The 15,157-nt window shown below is 52.9% G+C and overlaps 1 protein-coding gene across 8 annotated transcripts in view; it reads right to left on the bottom strand.

Moving 5' to 3' along the window:
• Ldb3 (LIM domain binding 3) overlaps positions 1–15,157 on the bottom strand; it is a 57,365-nt gene that overhangs the window by 35,851 nt on the left and 6,357 nt on the right. For 3 of the 8 annotated variants that reach the window (XM_050140729.1, XM_050140732.1, XM_050140735.1), the window contains exons 3-7: positions 12,051–12,202; positions 11,513–11,588; positions 5,617–5,639; positions 4,405–4,608; positions 186–355 (exon numbers count right to left, since the gene is read on the bottom strand). In XM_050140729.1, coding sequence (XP_049996686.1) covers positions 186–355; positions 4,405–4,608; positions 5,617–5,639; positions 11,513–11,588; positions 12,051–12,202 — 625 coding nt within the window. Of the gene's footprint in view, positions 1–185; positions 356–2,443; positions 2,459–4,404; positions 4,609–5,616; positions 5,640–9,799; positions 10,168–11,512; positions 11,589–12,050; positions 12,203–15,157 lie in introns of all 8 variants that reach the window. The other 5 variants (XM_050140727.1, XM_050140730.1, XM_050140733.1 and 2 more) reach the window with 2 other exon arrangements.

Here is a 15,157-nt window from a genome sequence, read left to right as displayed (position 1 = left end):
GGGTTAGAATGGAAGGCCCAGCCGGGACCCAGAGGCTCTCTCCCAGTTGCCAACTTTCTATCAATGTTGGTTAATCATCAAGGGCAAGTGGCTTGACTCCTCAGCTTCTATCGGTTTTAAGACTGAGCCAGGACCCTTCTGTCTTACCCCCCCACCCCCCATGCCACTTCAGCGATTCTACTCACTGTATTCTGTCCCTGTCATCTGGGCCAGGATGCGGAAGGAGCGAGACTGCAGGTTGGAGGACCGGCGGGCCCACTCATCAGCCTCCTCTTCCGGCTTGCTTTGGTTTTTGATCACAGCCTGGTACACAGGAGAGGCACTATCCACGGCCAAGTCTTTCACGGGGAGGCTCCTGTAGGGCAGAAGGGGTGTGGGTGGGGGCCAGGCTGGAACTCAGACCCCCCTCCACCACTTAGTTCTACCACTGCGTCCCTCTGCCCCCATATCTGTGCCCACTATTTTCACCCTCTAGTACCAGAAGAGCTAAGAAGCCTAGGGTTTCGGTGCTCAGGGGTTCAGGGGTCAGGGAAGGCCCAGCAGGACAGTGGATCTTCTTGCCCATGAGGTTTCTATCCTTCCCATTGGCCCCATTCCAGTGCTAATCTTGGGCCTGAACAAGTTCCCACCCCACAGCCTGGAGTCCCTTTAGGGAAGGAGGAGGTAGTTCTACTTGAACTGATTTTGGCTTCCCTGAGCCAGCTCTGCCTGCATGGGGCAGGGTGAAAACGGCCTGCCTGAGGGACCTGGAGGTTCAGGACCCATCCAGTGGCCTCCTCACACCCGCAGATCCAGCTAGGGAGCTGCCAATGCCTTGCTGCTGGAAGACGCCTGGGGTTTCTGGCTCGGCTGCCGGAGACAGCCTGGCTACGAAGTGTTACGAGAAACGAAGTGGGAAATTTTGCTCGGTTACTGGCATGATCCGCACGGACAGTGGGGGTTGGGGCTGGGGGACACAGGACACTGCAGGCATGGCCCCTGCACCCAAGCAGCATAGTCTTTTGAGGGGAACCTGGTGATATTCCCTTAAGCTCCCAGGGTCTGACATATATACGATAGGTGACCAAAATTCTTAGCTGAATGAGTTATTCAACTCCAGATCAAAGTCAGCAGGGACCCCAGAGCTTCTCAGGCTTTGGAATTTCCACCTGACTGAAGTTTTATGGATTAGATTGTGACTCTGCCAGAAACCCTCTCAGATGTCAGAGGCCAGGCCTATGGTAGTAGGAGCGTGCCAGCTAGTCCTTTCCTCCATAGAGGTTGAAACTGAGGTCCAGAGAGGTCAGCTGATTAGTGCCAGACTGTAGTAGACGGGGGCACCACTGGACGATGATGCAGGTGGCTCAGGCCCCGGTCCAGTGTCCTTTTTGTCCCCCTTTGCTATTGCTAGTCTTCGCTTCACTTTTATTTATTTATTTATTTGGAAGCAGAGTCTTGCTATGTTGCTGCCCTTGCCCCGGTCCCCTGAGGACTGAGATCATGTGCCACCACATCCGGTTTGCCCTTTCTGTCAGGTGTTCTACGGTCAGGAAGCTCAAAGGCCTCATCTGCCTCCCGGGGACTACACAGCTTGGATGAGATGCTCCAACCACAGAAGACACAGACTGAGGCAGGCCCTAGCTCGCTCCCTCCTGCCTGGCTCCATCTGCCCAGTGGGGGCTGTCTAGCGGGGACAGGCTCCCCCAGATCACAAGCCTTCGACTTTCTCTGCATGGCGCTGGATAGAATTGTCCCAGTTTCCCAGGACTGGTTCCTTGGGCTTGACTCAGGGTGAGTTAGGGGAGCAGAGATAGAAAAGGGATGGGGGGGGGAGGTGTCCCTGCTCCTGCTTTTCTGAAGACTTTCTCTAGCTTAGAGAGCCGGGTTACCCGGGGTCTATACAGGGAGGGGCTTACAGCTGCATGAGAAGCAGAGGAAAAAGCCTGGGTTCTTGTTCTTCTTGCAGAAAGCTGTTTCTCATATAGGATAGATCCTAAGGGTTCCTGAAGCCTTTGGGCACAACCAGATCTCTTTGGTTCTTGTGGACTCTGGGGACTGGCTTCCTAAAAGAGTAGCCTTTGACTTTGTCACCTTCTGGCACTGAATAATAGCCCAGTGTGCATTCTGATCCCCCAAATGTGCCTTGTCCTAGGGAAACTAGGAAAGGCTGGAAAACCTCACCAAAGCATGGCAAGGAGAAGGCGGTAATGAAGCCTTAGGCTGGGGTGGGCGCACTGTGAGTGCCACGATTAGACTTCCATAGCCACATTGACACTGGTGAACTCCAAAAGACAAGCATCTGCCTGCGCGGGCTGCAGAGGATGTCGGTGGCTGACAGGTGGGCGTGAAGGACAAGGTGGACAGAGCGCATGGGCTGACCACTGTCCTCAAACACACCCCACCAGACCCACACACCATCCTGCAACCAGACAGACGACAAGACGGACACTGCGGGTCTACTTACGCCAGCGGCGACGCCCTGCCAAGCAGAAGGTAACCCAGCCGCGAGTGCGCGTCCATCATGGGATAGCAGAGGGGCAGCGCACGCAAGAGAGCAGGGTTAGGACCAGAAATAAGTTAGGGGAGTTGGGTGGGCGAAGGGAGAAGAGAGAGAGAGAGAAAAAGAAAACTGTCAGTGAAGAAAGAACCGTGGAGATTAACAGCAGAAACGGAACACGTCATGGCCAGGAGGGTTCCTCACTGCGCCATAGCAGCGTCAGCGCAGCGCGCTCATGTTAAAAGGAACGGGAAAGGTCGATCCTTTCCAGGCACACTAGCAAAAGGAGAGGCGGGGAAGAAGGGAAGGGAACAGGTGGGAGACAGCTAGATTCACCATCTGAGCACCATAGTCTCCAAATCACAGGCGCCCTGATAATAAAATCAAACAGTAGACGTTTTCCCACTGTGCAGAAAATACAGTGTGCTGAACAGTTGATCCATTATTTCCCGTTTGACTGTCCTTTGGTGTTGGTGTACTTTTAAGGGCTTGCCAAGGACCACGTGACAAACAAAGGTTAACAGGGCATCCCATAGGCTTTTGGACTTAGTCAGGCAGACTTGTTTTACTGGGTACTCATGACCTAATGGTTGTTTTAAAAAGAATTGCATGGTCACTTTTTTTTTCTTTGAATTAACGATTTAAATAAATCAGCACAGTTCAGGTGTCTGCAAAGGGATGCCTGCAGTCCTAAACTCTGCAGGTTTTGGACTAGTGACTGCAAAATGGACAACCTCTGCCCCCTGGTGGTCGACAGGGAGTAGTGCCTCTCTGAGCCGAAGTCAGGTTCTCCAGAAATGGAGCTCAGGACATGTAACCTTATCCTCTGGCCTCTGTAAGTACACCATGGTCACAAGCACTTGTCCTTGTCCCATAAGAAATGCCTGGGACGTTTATGTGTCCCTCAAATAGTATCTGTTCTTATTGTTTCAGAAAAAGGTTTAATGTTCCCATAGACTTTTTTCTCCTGAGTTTCTGGGAATCTCTGATCCAGGGATGATAATATGTTGCCTAGAGAGGTAAGCTCTGCACTATGACATTCCCCAGCAGAAAAAAGTAATGACTTGCCCCACTACCCCCTTATATCCCTGTGTGTGCATGTGCATGCATTCGTGTGTGTGTGTGTGTGTGTGTGTGTGTGTTAGAAAACAGATGAGAGAGACAGATACAAGCAAGAAACAATAGAGAGGAAGACAGAAAAAAGACAGAGATACAGAGAGGAGATGAGAGATAGAGAGAAAGAGACAAGGATGAGACAGAAATGGGGGTGAGGAGAAGACAGGAGAGGATGGCTCATCTGTTAATACTTGAATAGTACCAGTTTCGTCCGAGTTTCTACCAACTCTGTCGCTAGTCCACCCTCGAGTTACCCAACCAAGCTAATAGACCAATCCCAGGTGCCAAGGTCATTTTAAACCCTACTGCTCTGAAGCCAGGCTTCCTGGGGCAAAGAGGAGGAGAGACAGAGGTTGACGGCCAATGGCACCTTGGATAGCTGACCCAAGACCTCTCCCAAGAACAAACGCACCAAGTGCTGGATTGATGCTCATCACTAGAATAAGACACTTTCCCCCACTTCCCCAGTACAGCTTTAGTTATGAGAGGTGCGGGGAGGCTCCCGTGCTCTGCTGAAGCTGGAGCGGAAGCACCCCCAAAGTCTCTAACCAGCACCTCTCATAAAGCCTGGGAAACTGAGTCTGACAATCCCTTTGAGGAAGCACAACGTTCTACATTTTGCCGTTTCTCCTACAGCCCAATGCAGGGCTGACTCTGAAGAGAGAAAAGGCAACACATTCTGGAAGTCCCTGGTGAAGGCTGGTCCATCCCCTCCAGGGGCCTGAACCCGGGAGGCGCTAGGTGAGAGAAGAAAGCTGGTCCTGCTAGTGTTTGGTAGCCTCCACAGTCATGTGATGTTGGGAGGCGCTTACCCACTGAAGTCACTGCCCTGGGCCTGGGCCTGCCCAGCGATGGCGTCCATGATGGCATCCTGCGAGTACATGCTGATTGGGGTGTTGTACTGTGCGTGGATGATGGTAGCCTTGCCGCCCAAACCCTTCACCTCAATGGGCTTGTGGGTGGACAGGGCTGAGTCCTTCAGGGCGTTGGGATTGAAGCGTTCCTGGTAGTCGGCGCTGAGGAGGGCAGGCAGGAAAGGGGGGGGGGCGGAAGAGGGAAGGGGAAGAGAGAGGGCAACAGGCGATGGTTACATGGGAAGTCAAGGCCAGGGTGCTGGTGGGAATGTGGAGAGAGATCTCCCAAAGCTGAGGTCTTGACCCAAGCAAGTTCCCCAAGTTCCCCACTGTGGGCTGCCTGGGTGTGCCCAGGAGAATTTTTGGCACCTGCCAAGACCCTTGCAGGAGATCTTCATGTCCACCTGAATGGGCTCTCCCACTCCCATCAGGCTTCCCTGCAGCCCGACTCCCCCCTAGGGTCAGCATTCTCGTCACTCACAGCGGGATGGAGAAGCAGACACAAGCGGGGTTAGGGGAGCGGGACTTGGGGAGAAGACAGAAGCTGGGCCATGTGACCGAAGAGGCAGCAGCCCAAGCAGAGTCTAGACTGTTCCAAAGGCGAAAAGCGGTCACACTGGCACGCTTGGAGATGCTGAGGTTCTGAGCAAAGTTCCTTCATGAAGGGGCTTATCCTGCCAGTCATTCCTCTGTGGCCCGGGACTCCGTTCTTCCAGATCCTTCCATGCATGTGCTTCTTCTTCCTTGGAGGATGGCTCGGGCTGCCCAGGCCTCCAAGTCCAGCACGCTGTAGCTTGCCAGTCTCTACCCATCCAGGTTCTTCCCTTCAACAGATAGGTGCCATCCCCAAGCAGAGATAGAATCACACCGAGTTCTTCTCAGGGGTCCCACTGGGACGGAAAAGTCTTCAGAGCCACACAGGCCAGTGACAGCGCAGCACCCCACACACCTGAATTAACCTGCAAGCCTCAAGCTGCTGACGTGTGAAACGGCTTCCCTCCACACCCCAGCAAACACCCGTGCAGGCACATCCAGGGCACAATGCACCCCCGCTCACACATGCACATAGGTACCCATGCCAACAGGCACACGCCATCCACACCCAACGGAAGGCAGCTGCATGCTGGAAAGGCACACAGAGACATACACATGCTGGCCTTGGATACTAACTTGGCTGGAGAATTGGCTACCACCTGGAAGGAGAGAGAAAGCAAAGAAGATGGTACAGTCAGAGTGAGGCCTCGACCGGGGAAGTGTGAATGTAGGGACCATCTTCAGAATGGTCGTGAAGGAGGCCGGAGCAAGGCCTCAGTCTGCAAGGAGTAAGAAGCGAGGAAGGCGAGAGCACAAGGTCAGGAATTGGGGTCTCTAGAACCATCGGTTTGGGTGGGAGGTGCTAGGGCTCCCTTTATGGTGAGTCCAGCACTTCCTGATTTGCCAAGGGGAAGGAATTTCTTGTCGGACTCAAGACTATATGCAGATCCATGGATCACATAGGTAGAGCCTGACTGTAGACCCTGGAGAGGAAGCGGAGACAGAGACATGACTGCTGCGGCTACTTCAAGAAGGCTCGAGGCTCCCAGTTCCTTCTGGCGAGGTGCCCCAAAATGTGAAAAGCCACAGCGTAGCTCTGTTCATGGGGCAACATGGGCATTCATGCCCCCAAGGAGGCATTGCAGGGCTGTTGTATGTGCAGCAGGGTTACCCATGGCCCCTGGGCCCTAGTCTCTCTCCCAAGGACAGACAGGCATCCCTGGTCACTCCTCGTAGTACAGGGAGTAGGAGGTTGATGCAGTCCCCAGTGACTGCTCCAAAGGCCTTGTGGGCCAGCAGTGAGGCAGGAGGAGGCCCCAAAGAAGATCATGGCCAAGGCTCGTGCAGGAAAGCCCCCAGCAGGGGCCACCTAGCACAGACAGCACAGAGGGACCCTGTCCTCACTCTGCTAGGACAATGAGCCTTTAGGAATATGAGTTCCTCTGGGGAAGCATTCTCAGTATGATGCTTTTCTTAACTGTAGACTGCTTGTGGTAGCAGATCTTGTGGCCCTGTCGGACACTAAAGATGAGAGAGTGGGGAGGGGGGTGACATTGTCTCCATACACATCTGCTCCCCTAGATCTGTCCACTACAAACTCTGGAAAAGGGACCCTTAACCCCAGATAGCCTGACCCTGGTCACCCCACAACCAGGGCTCTGGGAAGCCAAGAACTTCCCACCCCAGAGAGTCCATGGTGTTATCTGCTCAGGGCCCGGGTCCCTTACTGTCCCCGAGCTGATAAAATTCCTTCTGTCCTCCCAGGTTCCAAAATAGCCACAAGTGCATCTATATTAGGAAAAGGCCACCTTGGCTTTGCCATGCCTTTGCCATGTTTGGCCAATAACTGACAACTGCAGGGTCAGCTCTGGTGATGACCAGCCAGCCCAGTGTCCCCTGCAGAGGGCAGCGTTGATCTGACTGGGTGGGGGTTGCGTCTGCCCTGAGCAGCAGCCAACTCCTTCTTTGGCACTAATACCCCCTGCTAGGTTCTTGCTCCATCCCAACACTTGGATGCCTGCAGCACACACTGCTCAGAGAGGAGCCAGGACTCAGGCCCCAGGAGGAGGCACCAGGGATACAGAGCCTGCTGGGGGCCCTTGCTCTGCCTTTCAGGTGAGGAGTGGAGCCTGCCGGTTGTTCAGGCCTTTCTGTCCTTGTTTTCCACTGGTCCCCCTCCATGTCTCCCCAGAGATCCAGTTGTCAAGACTCACGCCACAAAGTGCTCAGAGGAGAGTAAGGAAGGGGCTTCCTTTTGGAGCGTGACAGAACAGGGGTCAGTTCCTAACCTTGACTCTTCTCAACGTTACGACTCTGGACAAGTTTCACTATCTCAGTTCAATGCATAAGAAGGAAGTGGGGGCACTGGAGAAGACGACTCCAGGGATAAGAGCAGCGGCTACTCTTTCAGAGGTCCCAAGTTTGATTTTCAGCACCCAAGTGGCAGCTGACGACCATCTGTAACTCCAATGCTAGGTATCTGACACCTTCTTCTGGTGGTGCACAGACATACAGATATACAGACAAAAACCCTCACGCGTAAAAATAAAATTTAAAAAAAAAGTATAAAAAAGAAGGAAGTGAGAGTTTCCACCTTGCGAATGGGTAAAGCCAAGTAATTGTACCCCGAGTCTAAGCCTTCAGCACGGGACGTATGCAGAAGACAGGCACGGAGAACTGCCCATTTGTTGCTTTCAAGCAGTGAGACACTTAGCAAAGTGGGAGCCTCAGGGCAGCAGAGGGCCCAGCTCTTTCTGCCCACATCGCAACACTGTAGCAGCCTTTACTTTGAATGAATTACCAACGTCAACTTCCTCCTCTGGTCCACTTTCCCACTGAGGACGCTGTTGGCTCCCACTTCTCCAATTACCAAGTGATAATTTCTACATTTGCCAAGTAGGTTCTGGACAGCATCTGAATCAAAGGACTGGCACCTGGGAGTCCAGGGGGCACGGACAGGGCTCCTGACCGCTTAGCTTTTCTGGTTCCATCTCAAATCAAGATGGAATCAGGCAGACCACTAGTTCTGTCTGTCTCTTACTGACTCTGTGACCTGGGGTCAATTTCACACTCTATCTGACTTGTTAAGATGAAGGAAATCAATGTCCACCTCTGAAGTTCCTATGGGGCTGGAGAGATGGCTCGGCAGTTAAGAGCACTGACTGCTCTTCCAAAGGATTTTGGTTCAATACCCAGCACCCACCTGGCAGCTCACAACAATCTGAAACTCCAGTCCTAGAGGATCAGTCTCTTAGATATGCATGCAGGTGAAACACCCATACACATAAAGTAAATTAATTAATAAAAAAAGAGCCAGTTCCCAGCTCAGAGTCGGCTCAGCCAGGGAGACATTGCCACCACTACCAGTGGGCTTTCTGGGGGTCCTAGTCAGCCAGAAGGCAACTTTCTTGCCTGGGGTGGGTCCAGAAGGGACCAGGAAGACCTACCCATCAGAGGAGGAAAATGAGGCCATCTTTATTCTGCCTTTCTATAATTTTCTGCTTTCTTGCTGGGAAAGCCTTGGCTTGGGGAAACAATGGTGTGCTAGAGACTGGCCTTGCTCAGATTCCAGAAGGAGCTGGGGAAGTTGAGAAACCAGAGCATTCTGGTCTAGTAGACACAGACGAGCAAAGGAGGGCGTGGCTGGGGTCACGCTGATGGTGCTCCTGTCAGCCAGGAGAGTCTAGGCCATGAGTACACGCAGTGTGTGACAAATGCCCTTCTTTATCCTCCCGTTAACTGCAGACAACCACGAGATTTCTCTCACCGAGACATTGGCCCACAGCCTTGACTCAGCTGGCTGTGCCTATAGCACCTAAAGATGAGTACATTCAATTGCACAGGGCAGTGGCATAGCCACTGTGAGACAGGAGGGGAGAGAGCCTGGCAGCCGATACAAACTCACACATGGATCCCTCCTTTCTATCCTTCCAGTGACCTGGCTCCATGTTCCTTCAACTCCTGCTCCCATGAAGTCTTACTAGCTAAACTGTGGGGACCCGAGCGGGTTGTTTCCCATAATCTCTTTCTTCTCAGAGGTCTGCTTCCTTGTTGTCCACCCTAGCCTGGGTCAGTCTTGCAAGCCTCCTCCCCTCGTACCATTGCCCAGTCTCTCCATGGGTACGTCCAGCTCTGCTTCCTTCGCATAGCCTTCCTAGACCGCCCTCATCATTAGAGAACTTGCTTTCTCCTCCCCCCACCCCGCCTTTTTTTTTTTTTTTGAGACAGGGTCTCTCTGTGTAGTCTTGGCTGTTCTGAAACTCACTCGGTAGACCAGGCTGGCCTCCAACTCAGAGATCTGCCTGCCTCTACCTCCTGAGTGCTGGAATTAAAGGTGTGAACCACCACCACCCAGCTGAGAACTTTCTTTCTTATCTCTAACGCTTCCCTGTTCCTGCCATAGACACCCAGGGGTGTGGGGACTAGTCTCTCTTTTTAGAACTTTAGTTCCCAAAGGCAGTAGGTATTTTCGTCTCATGGGATGAGGTGTTGCCTGGGGTGACTATCTGGGGAGTTAGAGTCTCCTGCATGCAACTTAACCTTTTCTGAGCCTCAGTTTCTATTTCTGCAAAAACCTGACACGTCACTCCAGAGTGGTTTTCCTGGCAGCAGCGATATGCCTGGCAGCGGCAATATGCCTGGCTGACAACAAATATCAGTAGGATCCCTGCTGGCGTTGATCTCGGCGGGTTCTACCTCATGGGTGCGAGGCTGCCTGTGTTGAGGCCTATCCTCCCCCTGACCACCTGACCAGACTGTTGTAGTGAGCACCGATGACCCAAGTGCCTCCACACCAGACAGCAGGATGCCCTTTACCTACCCTCCAAGGAGTCCAGCACCTGAGGCCTTCCCTCGGAGGCCCATCTGATACATCTGAGCCATCTCCCTCAGTGTCTCTGCTGAGTACAGGCCAATGGGGTTGTTATATTGCCTCGGTTGGCTAGAGCTTGGCAGAACTTTGGGGCTGACTGAGCCCTGTACACCCTCTGGGCTGGCTTTGGCCATTGGGCTGCCCTGAGGAAGGACAGATTCCGGGGCCTCCATGTGTGGGGTGCAGACAGAGGTCTGGGAGAAGGAGGAGCTAAAGGTGTCCCCGAAATCCAGGGTGCCCAGGGTGCCTGGGCTGGCCCTCGCCTCAGGGCTGGGGCTGGGAGTCGCCAGGCTGCCGTTCGTGTCCAGAGCAGGGTCCTGGCATAGGGCAGCACCATGCAGGGAGAGAGAAGATAGCGGTTAGAGGCCACGCATGGCTGTGCTTCTGTGTGCATCTGAAACAGACATGTTAGGGTAAGCATCTGTCACCCACCTCCCACAGCCTGTGACCTGCTGCCTGCTGCGTGAAGTACCTAGACGGAGCACTGGAAAGGAAGGCCCTTTGCAAGAGGAGGGGAGGAGGGAAGCCTGGGGGTCCTGGTCTGGAGGCTGGCATCCATCTGAACAGAACGCAAAGTCCCTCGCAGAAAGCCAAGTCTGCCCCTGAGGATGTGGGGCTCAAGAGAGAGTAAGGTACCACTCTCCTGTCTATTGGCCCCCTTTCCCTCTGGATAGGTAGTTACCCCGTGAGTGCAGACAAGCCTCCTGATTCACTGACCCCACCTGGAGAAGACCCTTCATAGCCAGGGCTGACTGACTTTTGGGGTAGAGGTACAGAGGGCTAAGGAAGCAACTGGGCTATTCGTCCATCTTTGTCTACCCTAGCAGTTTTTCCCAGCAGCCCTCTGTCCAGCTCCCCAGTCCATGATCCCCCTCCACCACTCCCGAGAGCCTCTTCTTCCTATCTCATCTGCTGTCCAGTCTTCTCATCGGAAAGACTGGAGTCAGTCTACCTGGGTGGAGGAGCTACAGGTAGGCTTTTCCAAGTATAGATGGGGCCCTTGGACCAACCTTCCCAAGTTTAGCTTGGGCCCATGGACCAGCCTTCCCAAGTTTAGGTTGGACCCTTGGACCAACCTTCCCAAGTTCAGATGGGCCCACAGGGTTCAGATGCTTTAAAGAGGATTTGGAAAGGACTCTGGGTCTAGTGGTCAGATCTGGGGCCAGGGCTTTGCGGCCCCTCCACTTCTGTGCTAGCCTCTGAGATTATAACCAGCTTTCCTAGTGGACAGAGGGGTCTGTAGCTGTGAGGGATGGATAGACACTTAGCAAACCGGAAGAATCTGTGCGCAGGAGAAACCCTGAGGGCCGATAAGGTCCCTTCACACCTGGGGTGCCTCCTGGAGTGACTGGCTCAAGCTGGGGCCTCTCTAACAGCAACTCAAGTCTCTGTCCCCAGACAGTGAGAGTCAGAGCCCTCGAGACAGACACCTGTCTGCTGTTTAGCTAGAATGCTGGCCCTCTTCTCGGCACATGGTTTTCCAAACCGGTTTCTTCTCAGCGGCTGCTGGACCTGGGATGGTATCTTGGGCCCAGGTAGGCATCTCCACAACTTGATGTGTCATAGGTAAGGGGGGGCGGGCTCAAACACTTCTCAGGAGGGTCGACAGCGCCAAGGGCAGGCAGGCAAGTTCCACTTCAGGAACCATGGCCGAGCACCTACCTTCTGGTGAGGAATCACTGGCAGCGGGGACTGGATAGGAGGTGCCGATGTGGAGATGGCAATAGGACGCTTGGACCTAGAGAAACCAGAAACGAGACTCAGTGAGGACATTTGCACCTGGTCAAGAGCTCCTGGGGGAGACCCAGAGCTGGACAGTCGAGTCACAGTGCCTGAGTACATGTCAAGCCTAAAGGAGGTCCTGGGCTTGAGCAGGGTAAGGAGTCATAGCCCCGGGAATATTCTTGTCAGCACCCACAGGCCTCTTCTGCATGGGGTGAGGGTAGGGCTTCCTGAGGATGGAGGACACAGGCCTTCTGGGCCCAGCCCTCCCTGTACCTGTGGCACTGTGGCCATGCTCTCTGACTCAGCACTTCCTTAAAGGGAGGCAACAACAGCTTGACCATCACTTTAGCCCCTCCTTCCCATGATTCTGCCGCACAGGGCTAGACTGCACAAATGCTGAAGGCGATCTCTCTTTTGTCCCCATCGCATGCCCACACCAAAGCTGCGTCCCCTCCTCTGGAGGGCTTCCACCTACTTCTGCAGGGTGAGGCTCAGGTTGTAACTGGCCGATTTGATCTTGTTCTGGGCCTCCAGGTGGGTCATGGTGTCCGTGTTGACGCCATCAATGGCCACCACAAGGTCGCCTTGGCTGAGCTGGGACTGGGCTGCCTTGCTGCCGGGAGTGATCTGGTTAAAACGGCAGAAGAAGGGGAGTCAGGGAAGGATCGCCTGTAGTATCCAGCTGATACCCATCCTGCCATTGATTCCCAATGACTGGCCCTGGCTGCTCACCAAGACTGCTTCCTCTTCATTACATGGCTACCACTAGGACTTTTTTGACAGCCATCAAGGGACCAGCTTTGACCAGTGGAATACTGGTGGAAGGAACACATACCACCACCAGGTCTTTCCCCAGCAACCATCATAGAATCCTGCATAGTGCTTGTTGACTGACTAAATGCATATGCTCAAGAGGAGTACAGCCAAGTGGTTGACAGGAAGGGGCCTGGACCCCAGAGTCACTACCAGGAGCAGAGATGGTACGTCAGGTTTCTAAATGAGGAATACATTACCTCTGCGCTAGGCCACTGATGGTTGAGAACTATACCAATTAACATATTAGCCCTGCACCCCACAAAGTTGTGGAGATGAGGGTAGGAATTAGCACCTCCCTGCCCCCAGGCATTGTCAGACCAAAGTGCAGCCATAAATGCCCCCTCACAAAAGCATCCAAGCACCAGGTGCTTTATGCTACCGAGGACAGGTGCACAGAAAACCATCAGAGCCATCAGCCCTGTTTGGGTGAGAACCGGGCAGGCCGTGAAGTGTGGCAGGCTTTTATGGCTCTTTGGCTACCTGCATACCTCTGGAAGGAAAAACATAATTATGAAGCTAGTTCCTAATTCCTGTGCCCCACTGTCCACCAAAAATATTTGCCTAGAGACTCCATCTTTGACCACACAGGATGCCATTGAGACTCCAATCTGAAGACACTTCACGGGATGTTGGGAAAGTTACACCCTCTATTACTTGGGAAGCTATGGTAGCTCACACTGAACTTTTGCGGGCATCATACATGATACCAAATTATCATCTGAGATGTAAAGTTCCAGAAGGTCCAGTGACAGAATTTATAGTGGTTTAGTGGAACGGCCATAGGGACATTAGCAGCCCTACTCTGAAGCATAGCTCATGAGATGTTACTATAGATTAGCCTCAGTTTCTATGACTCCCAATGGAATGTCTCAGTCCCTGAGAATATCACATGAACCTGTTCATTTTTTTCCATTATAAATGGTTACTGATTGAGAAGGCAAGCAGGGTGGAACTATCTGTTAGTGTGCGGTACTTACGCATAAATGTATTTTAGGAGCTGATCCTGTGACAGTAGGGAGTCCCTCTATGATGCCACGTGGGATGTGACACAGGCCTTATCATCAATGACATCGCAGGAAAGAGGAGGCTGTAAGCACCCCCTCCATTGCCCAGATGGCTGGAGGCTTTCTCTGAGCTTTGTCCTCTGACGTGCCTACCTGCTAGTTCTCTCGGCATCTCTGGCCACATCCTACCCACCTTCCTGGCTATGATGCGGGAGTAAGACTAGCCATTAATACAATCAGCATCTGGATTTGGGTTAAGGTCTAGGAGCCATCACTGAAGGCAATCACAGATGACCTGAGGGACAGTCCTGTGTTCCGTGTGCCAAGCCTGTGTGGGTCTCTGATCAAGCTCTGAGCATAGATGGAAGCCTCCTTCCAGGTTCCTTAGAGGGAACTGTGTACAAATCAAGGTGCCCTGCGGTCACTGTGCCCAGAAGATGAACCATTTTGTTGTGGTCATGCCACTGGTCCCAGAGCTGGTCCTACACCCTGGGGGTCATGACCACAACACCGAAAGGGCCCTCCCTTGCCAACTGCTGCTCACAAACCTTTGATGTCCCTGGTGTCTTCTTTCTTTCTTTTTTCTCCGTGGGACAAGGTTTCTCTGTAAAACCTCAGCTGTCCTGAAACTCACATTGTAGACCAGGCTAGCCTCAAACTCATCAAGATCCACGTGCCTCTGCCTCCCAAGTGCTGGGATTAAAGTCGTGCGCCACCACACCCCACTCCAGGTGTCTTCTCAAACACTGCCCACCTTGTGCCCAGAACATTCCCCTTCCGGACCTCAAATTGCCAGGCAAGAACTACAGAGAAATGAAAGTCCAAGTAAGCACATCTGATTTGCAAAGCCCACTCTCCAGCTGCCAGAGGAGCATCGTAGGAGCATCCTTATCTCCTATCCCATCACCACAGGGTCCCCATGTTGCTGTCTTAAATGCAGAGGTGAAAAGTACTGACAGAGGCAGGGGAGGTGGCTCGGGCTGTTAAGTGTTCGCTGCACAAGCAGAAAGACCCGAGTTCGAGCCCTGACACACAGCTAAAAAACAGGTGTCAGGAGAGTGTACACTTGTAATCCCAGTGCTGGGAAGGCAGAGACTTCCCCAGGACTTGATGACCAGCCAGCCTATCTGAGTAGGCGAGCCCCAGTTCAATGAGAGACCCACTCTCAAAAACCAAGGTGAATGACTTCTGAGGTACAATACCCAAAGTTATCTTCTTGTCTATACACACACACACACACACACACACACACACACACGGGAGAGAGAGAGAGAGAGAGAGAGAGAGAGAGAGAGAGAGAGAGAGAGAGAGAGAGAGAGAGAGAACAAGGAAAAAACCAAGATACTTTTCTGGACAAGAGGCTTCTTGCTGCTATGCAGAAAGTACACCCGTCCTCCTGCCTTTCCATGCAAGGCTGTGCTATCTCTAACAATTCCCTATAGCAATCTTTAAGATGAAAAAATATGAACTTTCAATTCTCCTCATCACTGTCCAGCCATAACGTCCCCACTTTCTCTTTATCCCACATCACTCTCCCCACTCTCCATCCGCCAAGCCATCTGTAGGAGCCCTTCAAAGACATGGAAACACCCAGGGTAACGTTTCCAGTGCCCTGCTCTCCTTGTGGACTGCCTGCGTCCCAGAACTGGCTACCCTGTGGCAGGACATCCCCAGGGAAAGATATCTCCTAGTAAAGCTGCCCTGTGGTATGTCATCCCCTAAAATGCTCTCTTTCCATCGCAGGACATCTCTACAGAAGGAT

Source organism: Alexandromys fortis, unplaced genomic scaffold, assembly GCF_014885135.2.
Source record: "Alexandromys fortis isolate MF-2015 unplaced genomic scaffold, M_Fortis_MF-2015_v1.1 scaffold_46, whole genome shotgun sequence".
In the NCBI taxonomy this organism is placed as follows: domain Eukaryota; kingdom Metazoa; phylum Chordata; class Mammalia; order Rodentia; family Cricetidae; genus Alexandromys; species Alexandromys fortis.
The sequence above is the reverse complement of the archived record's forward strand: the minus strand, read 5'-3'. Positions and strand labels throughout refer to the sequence as shown.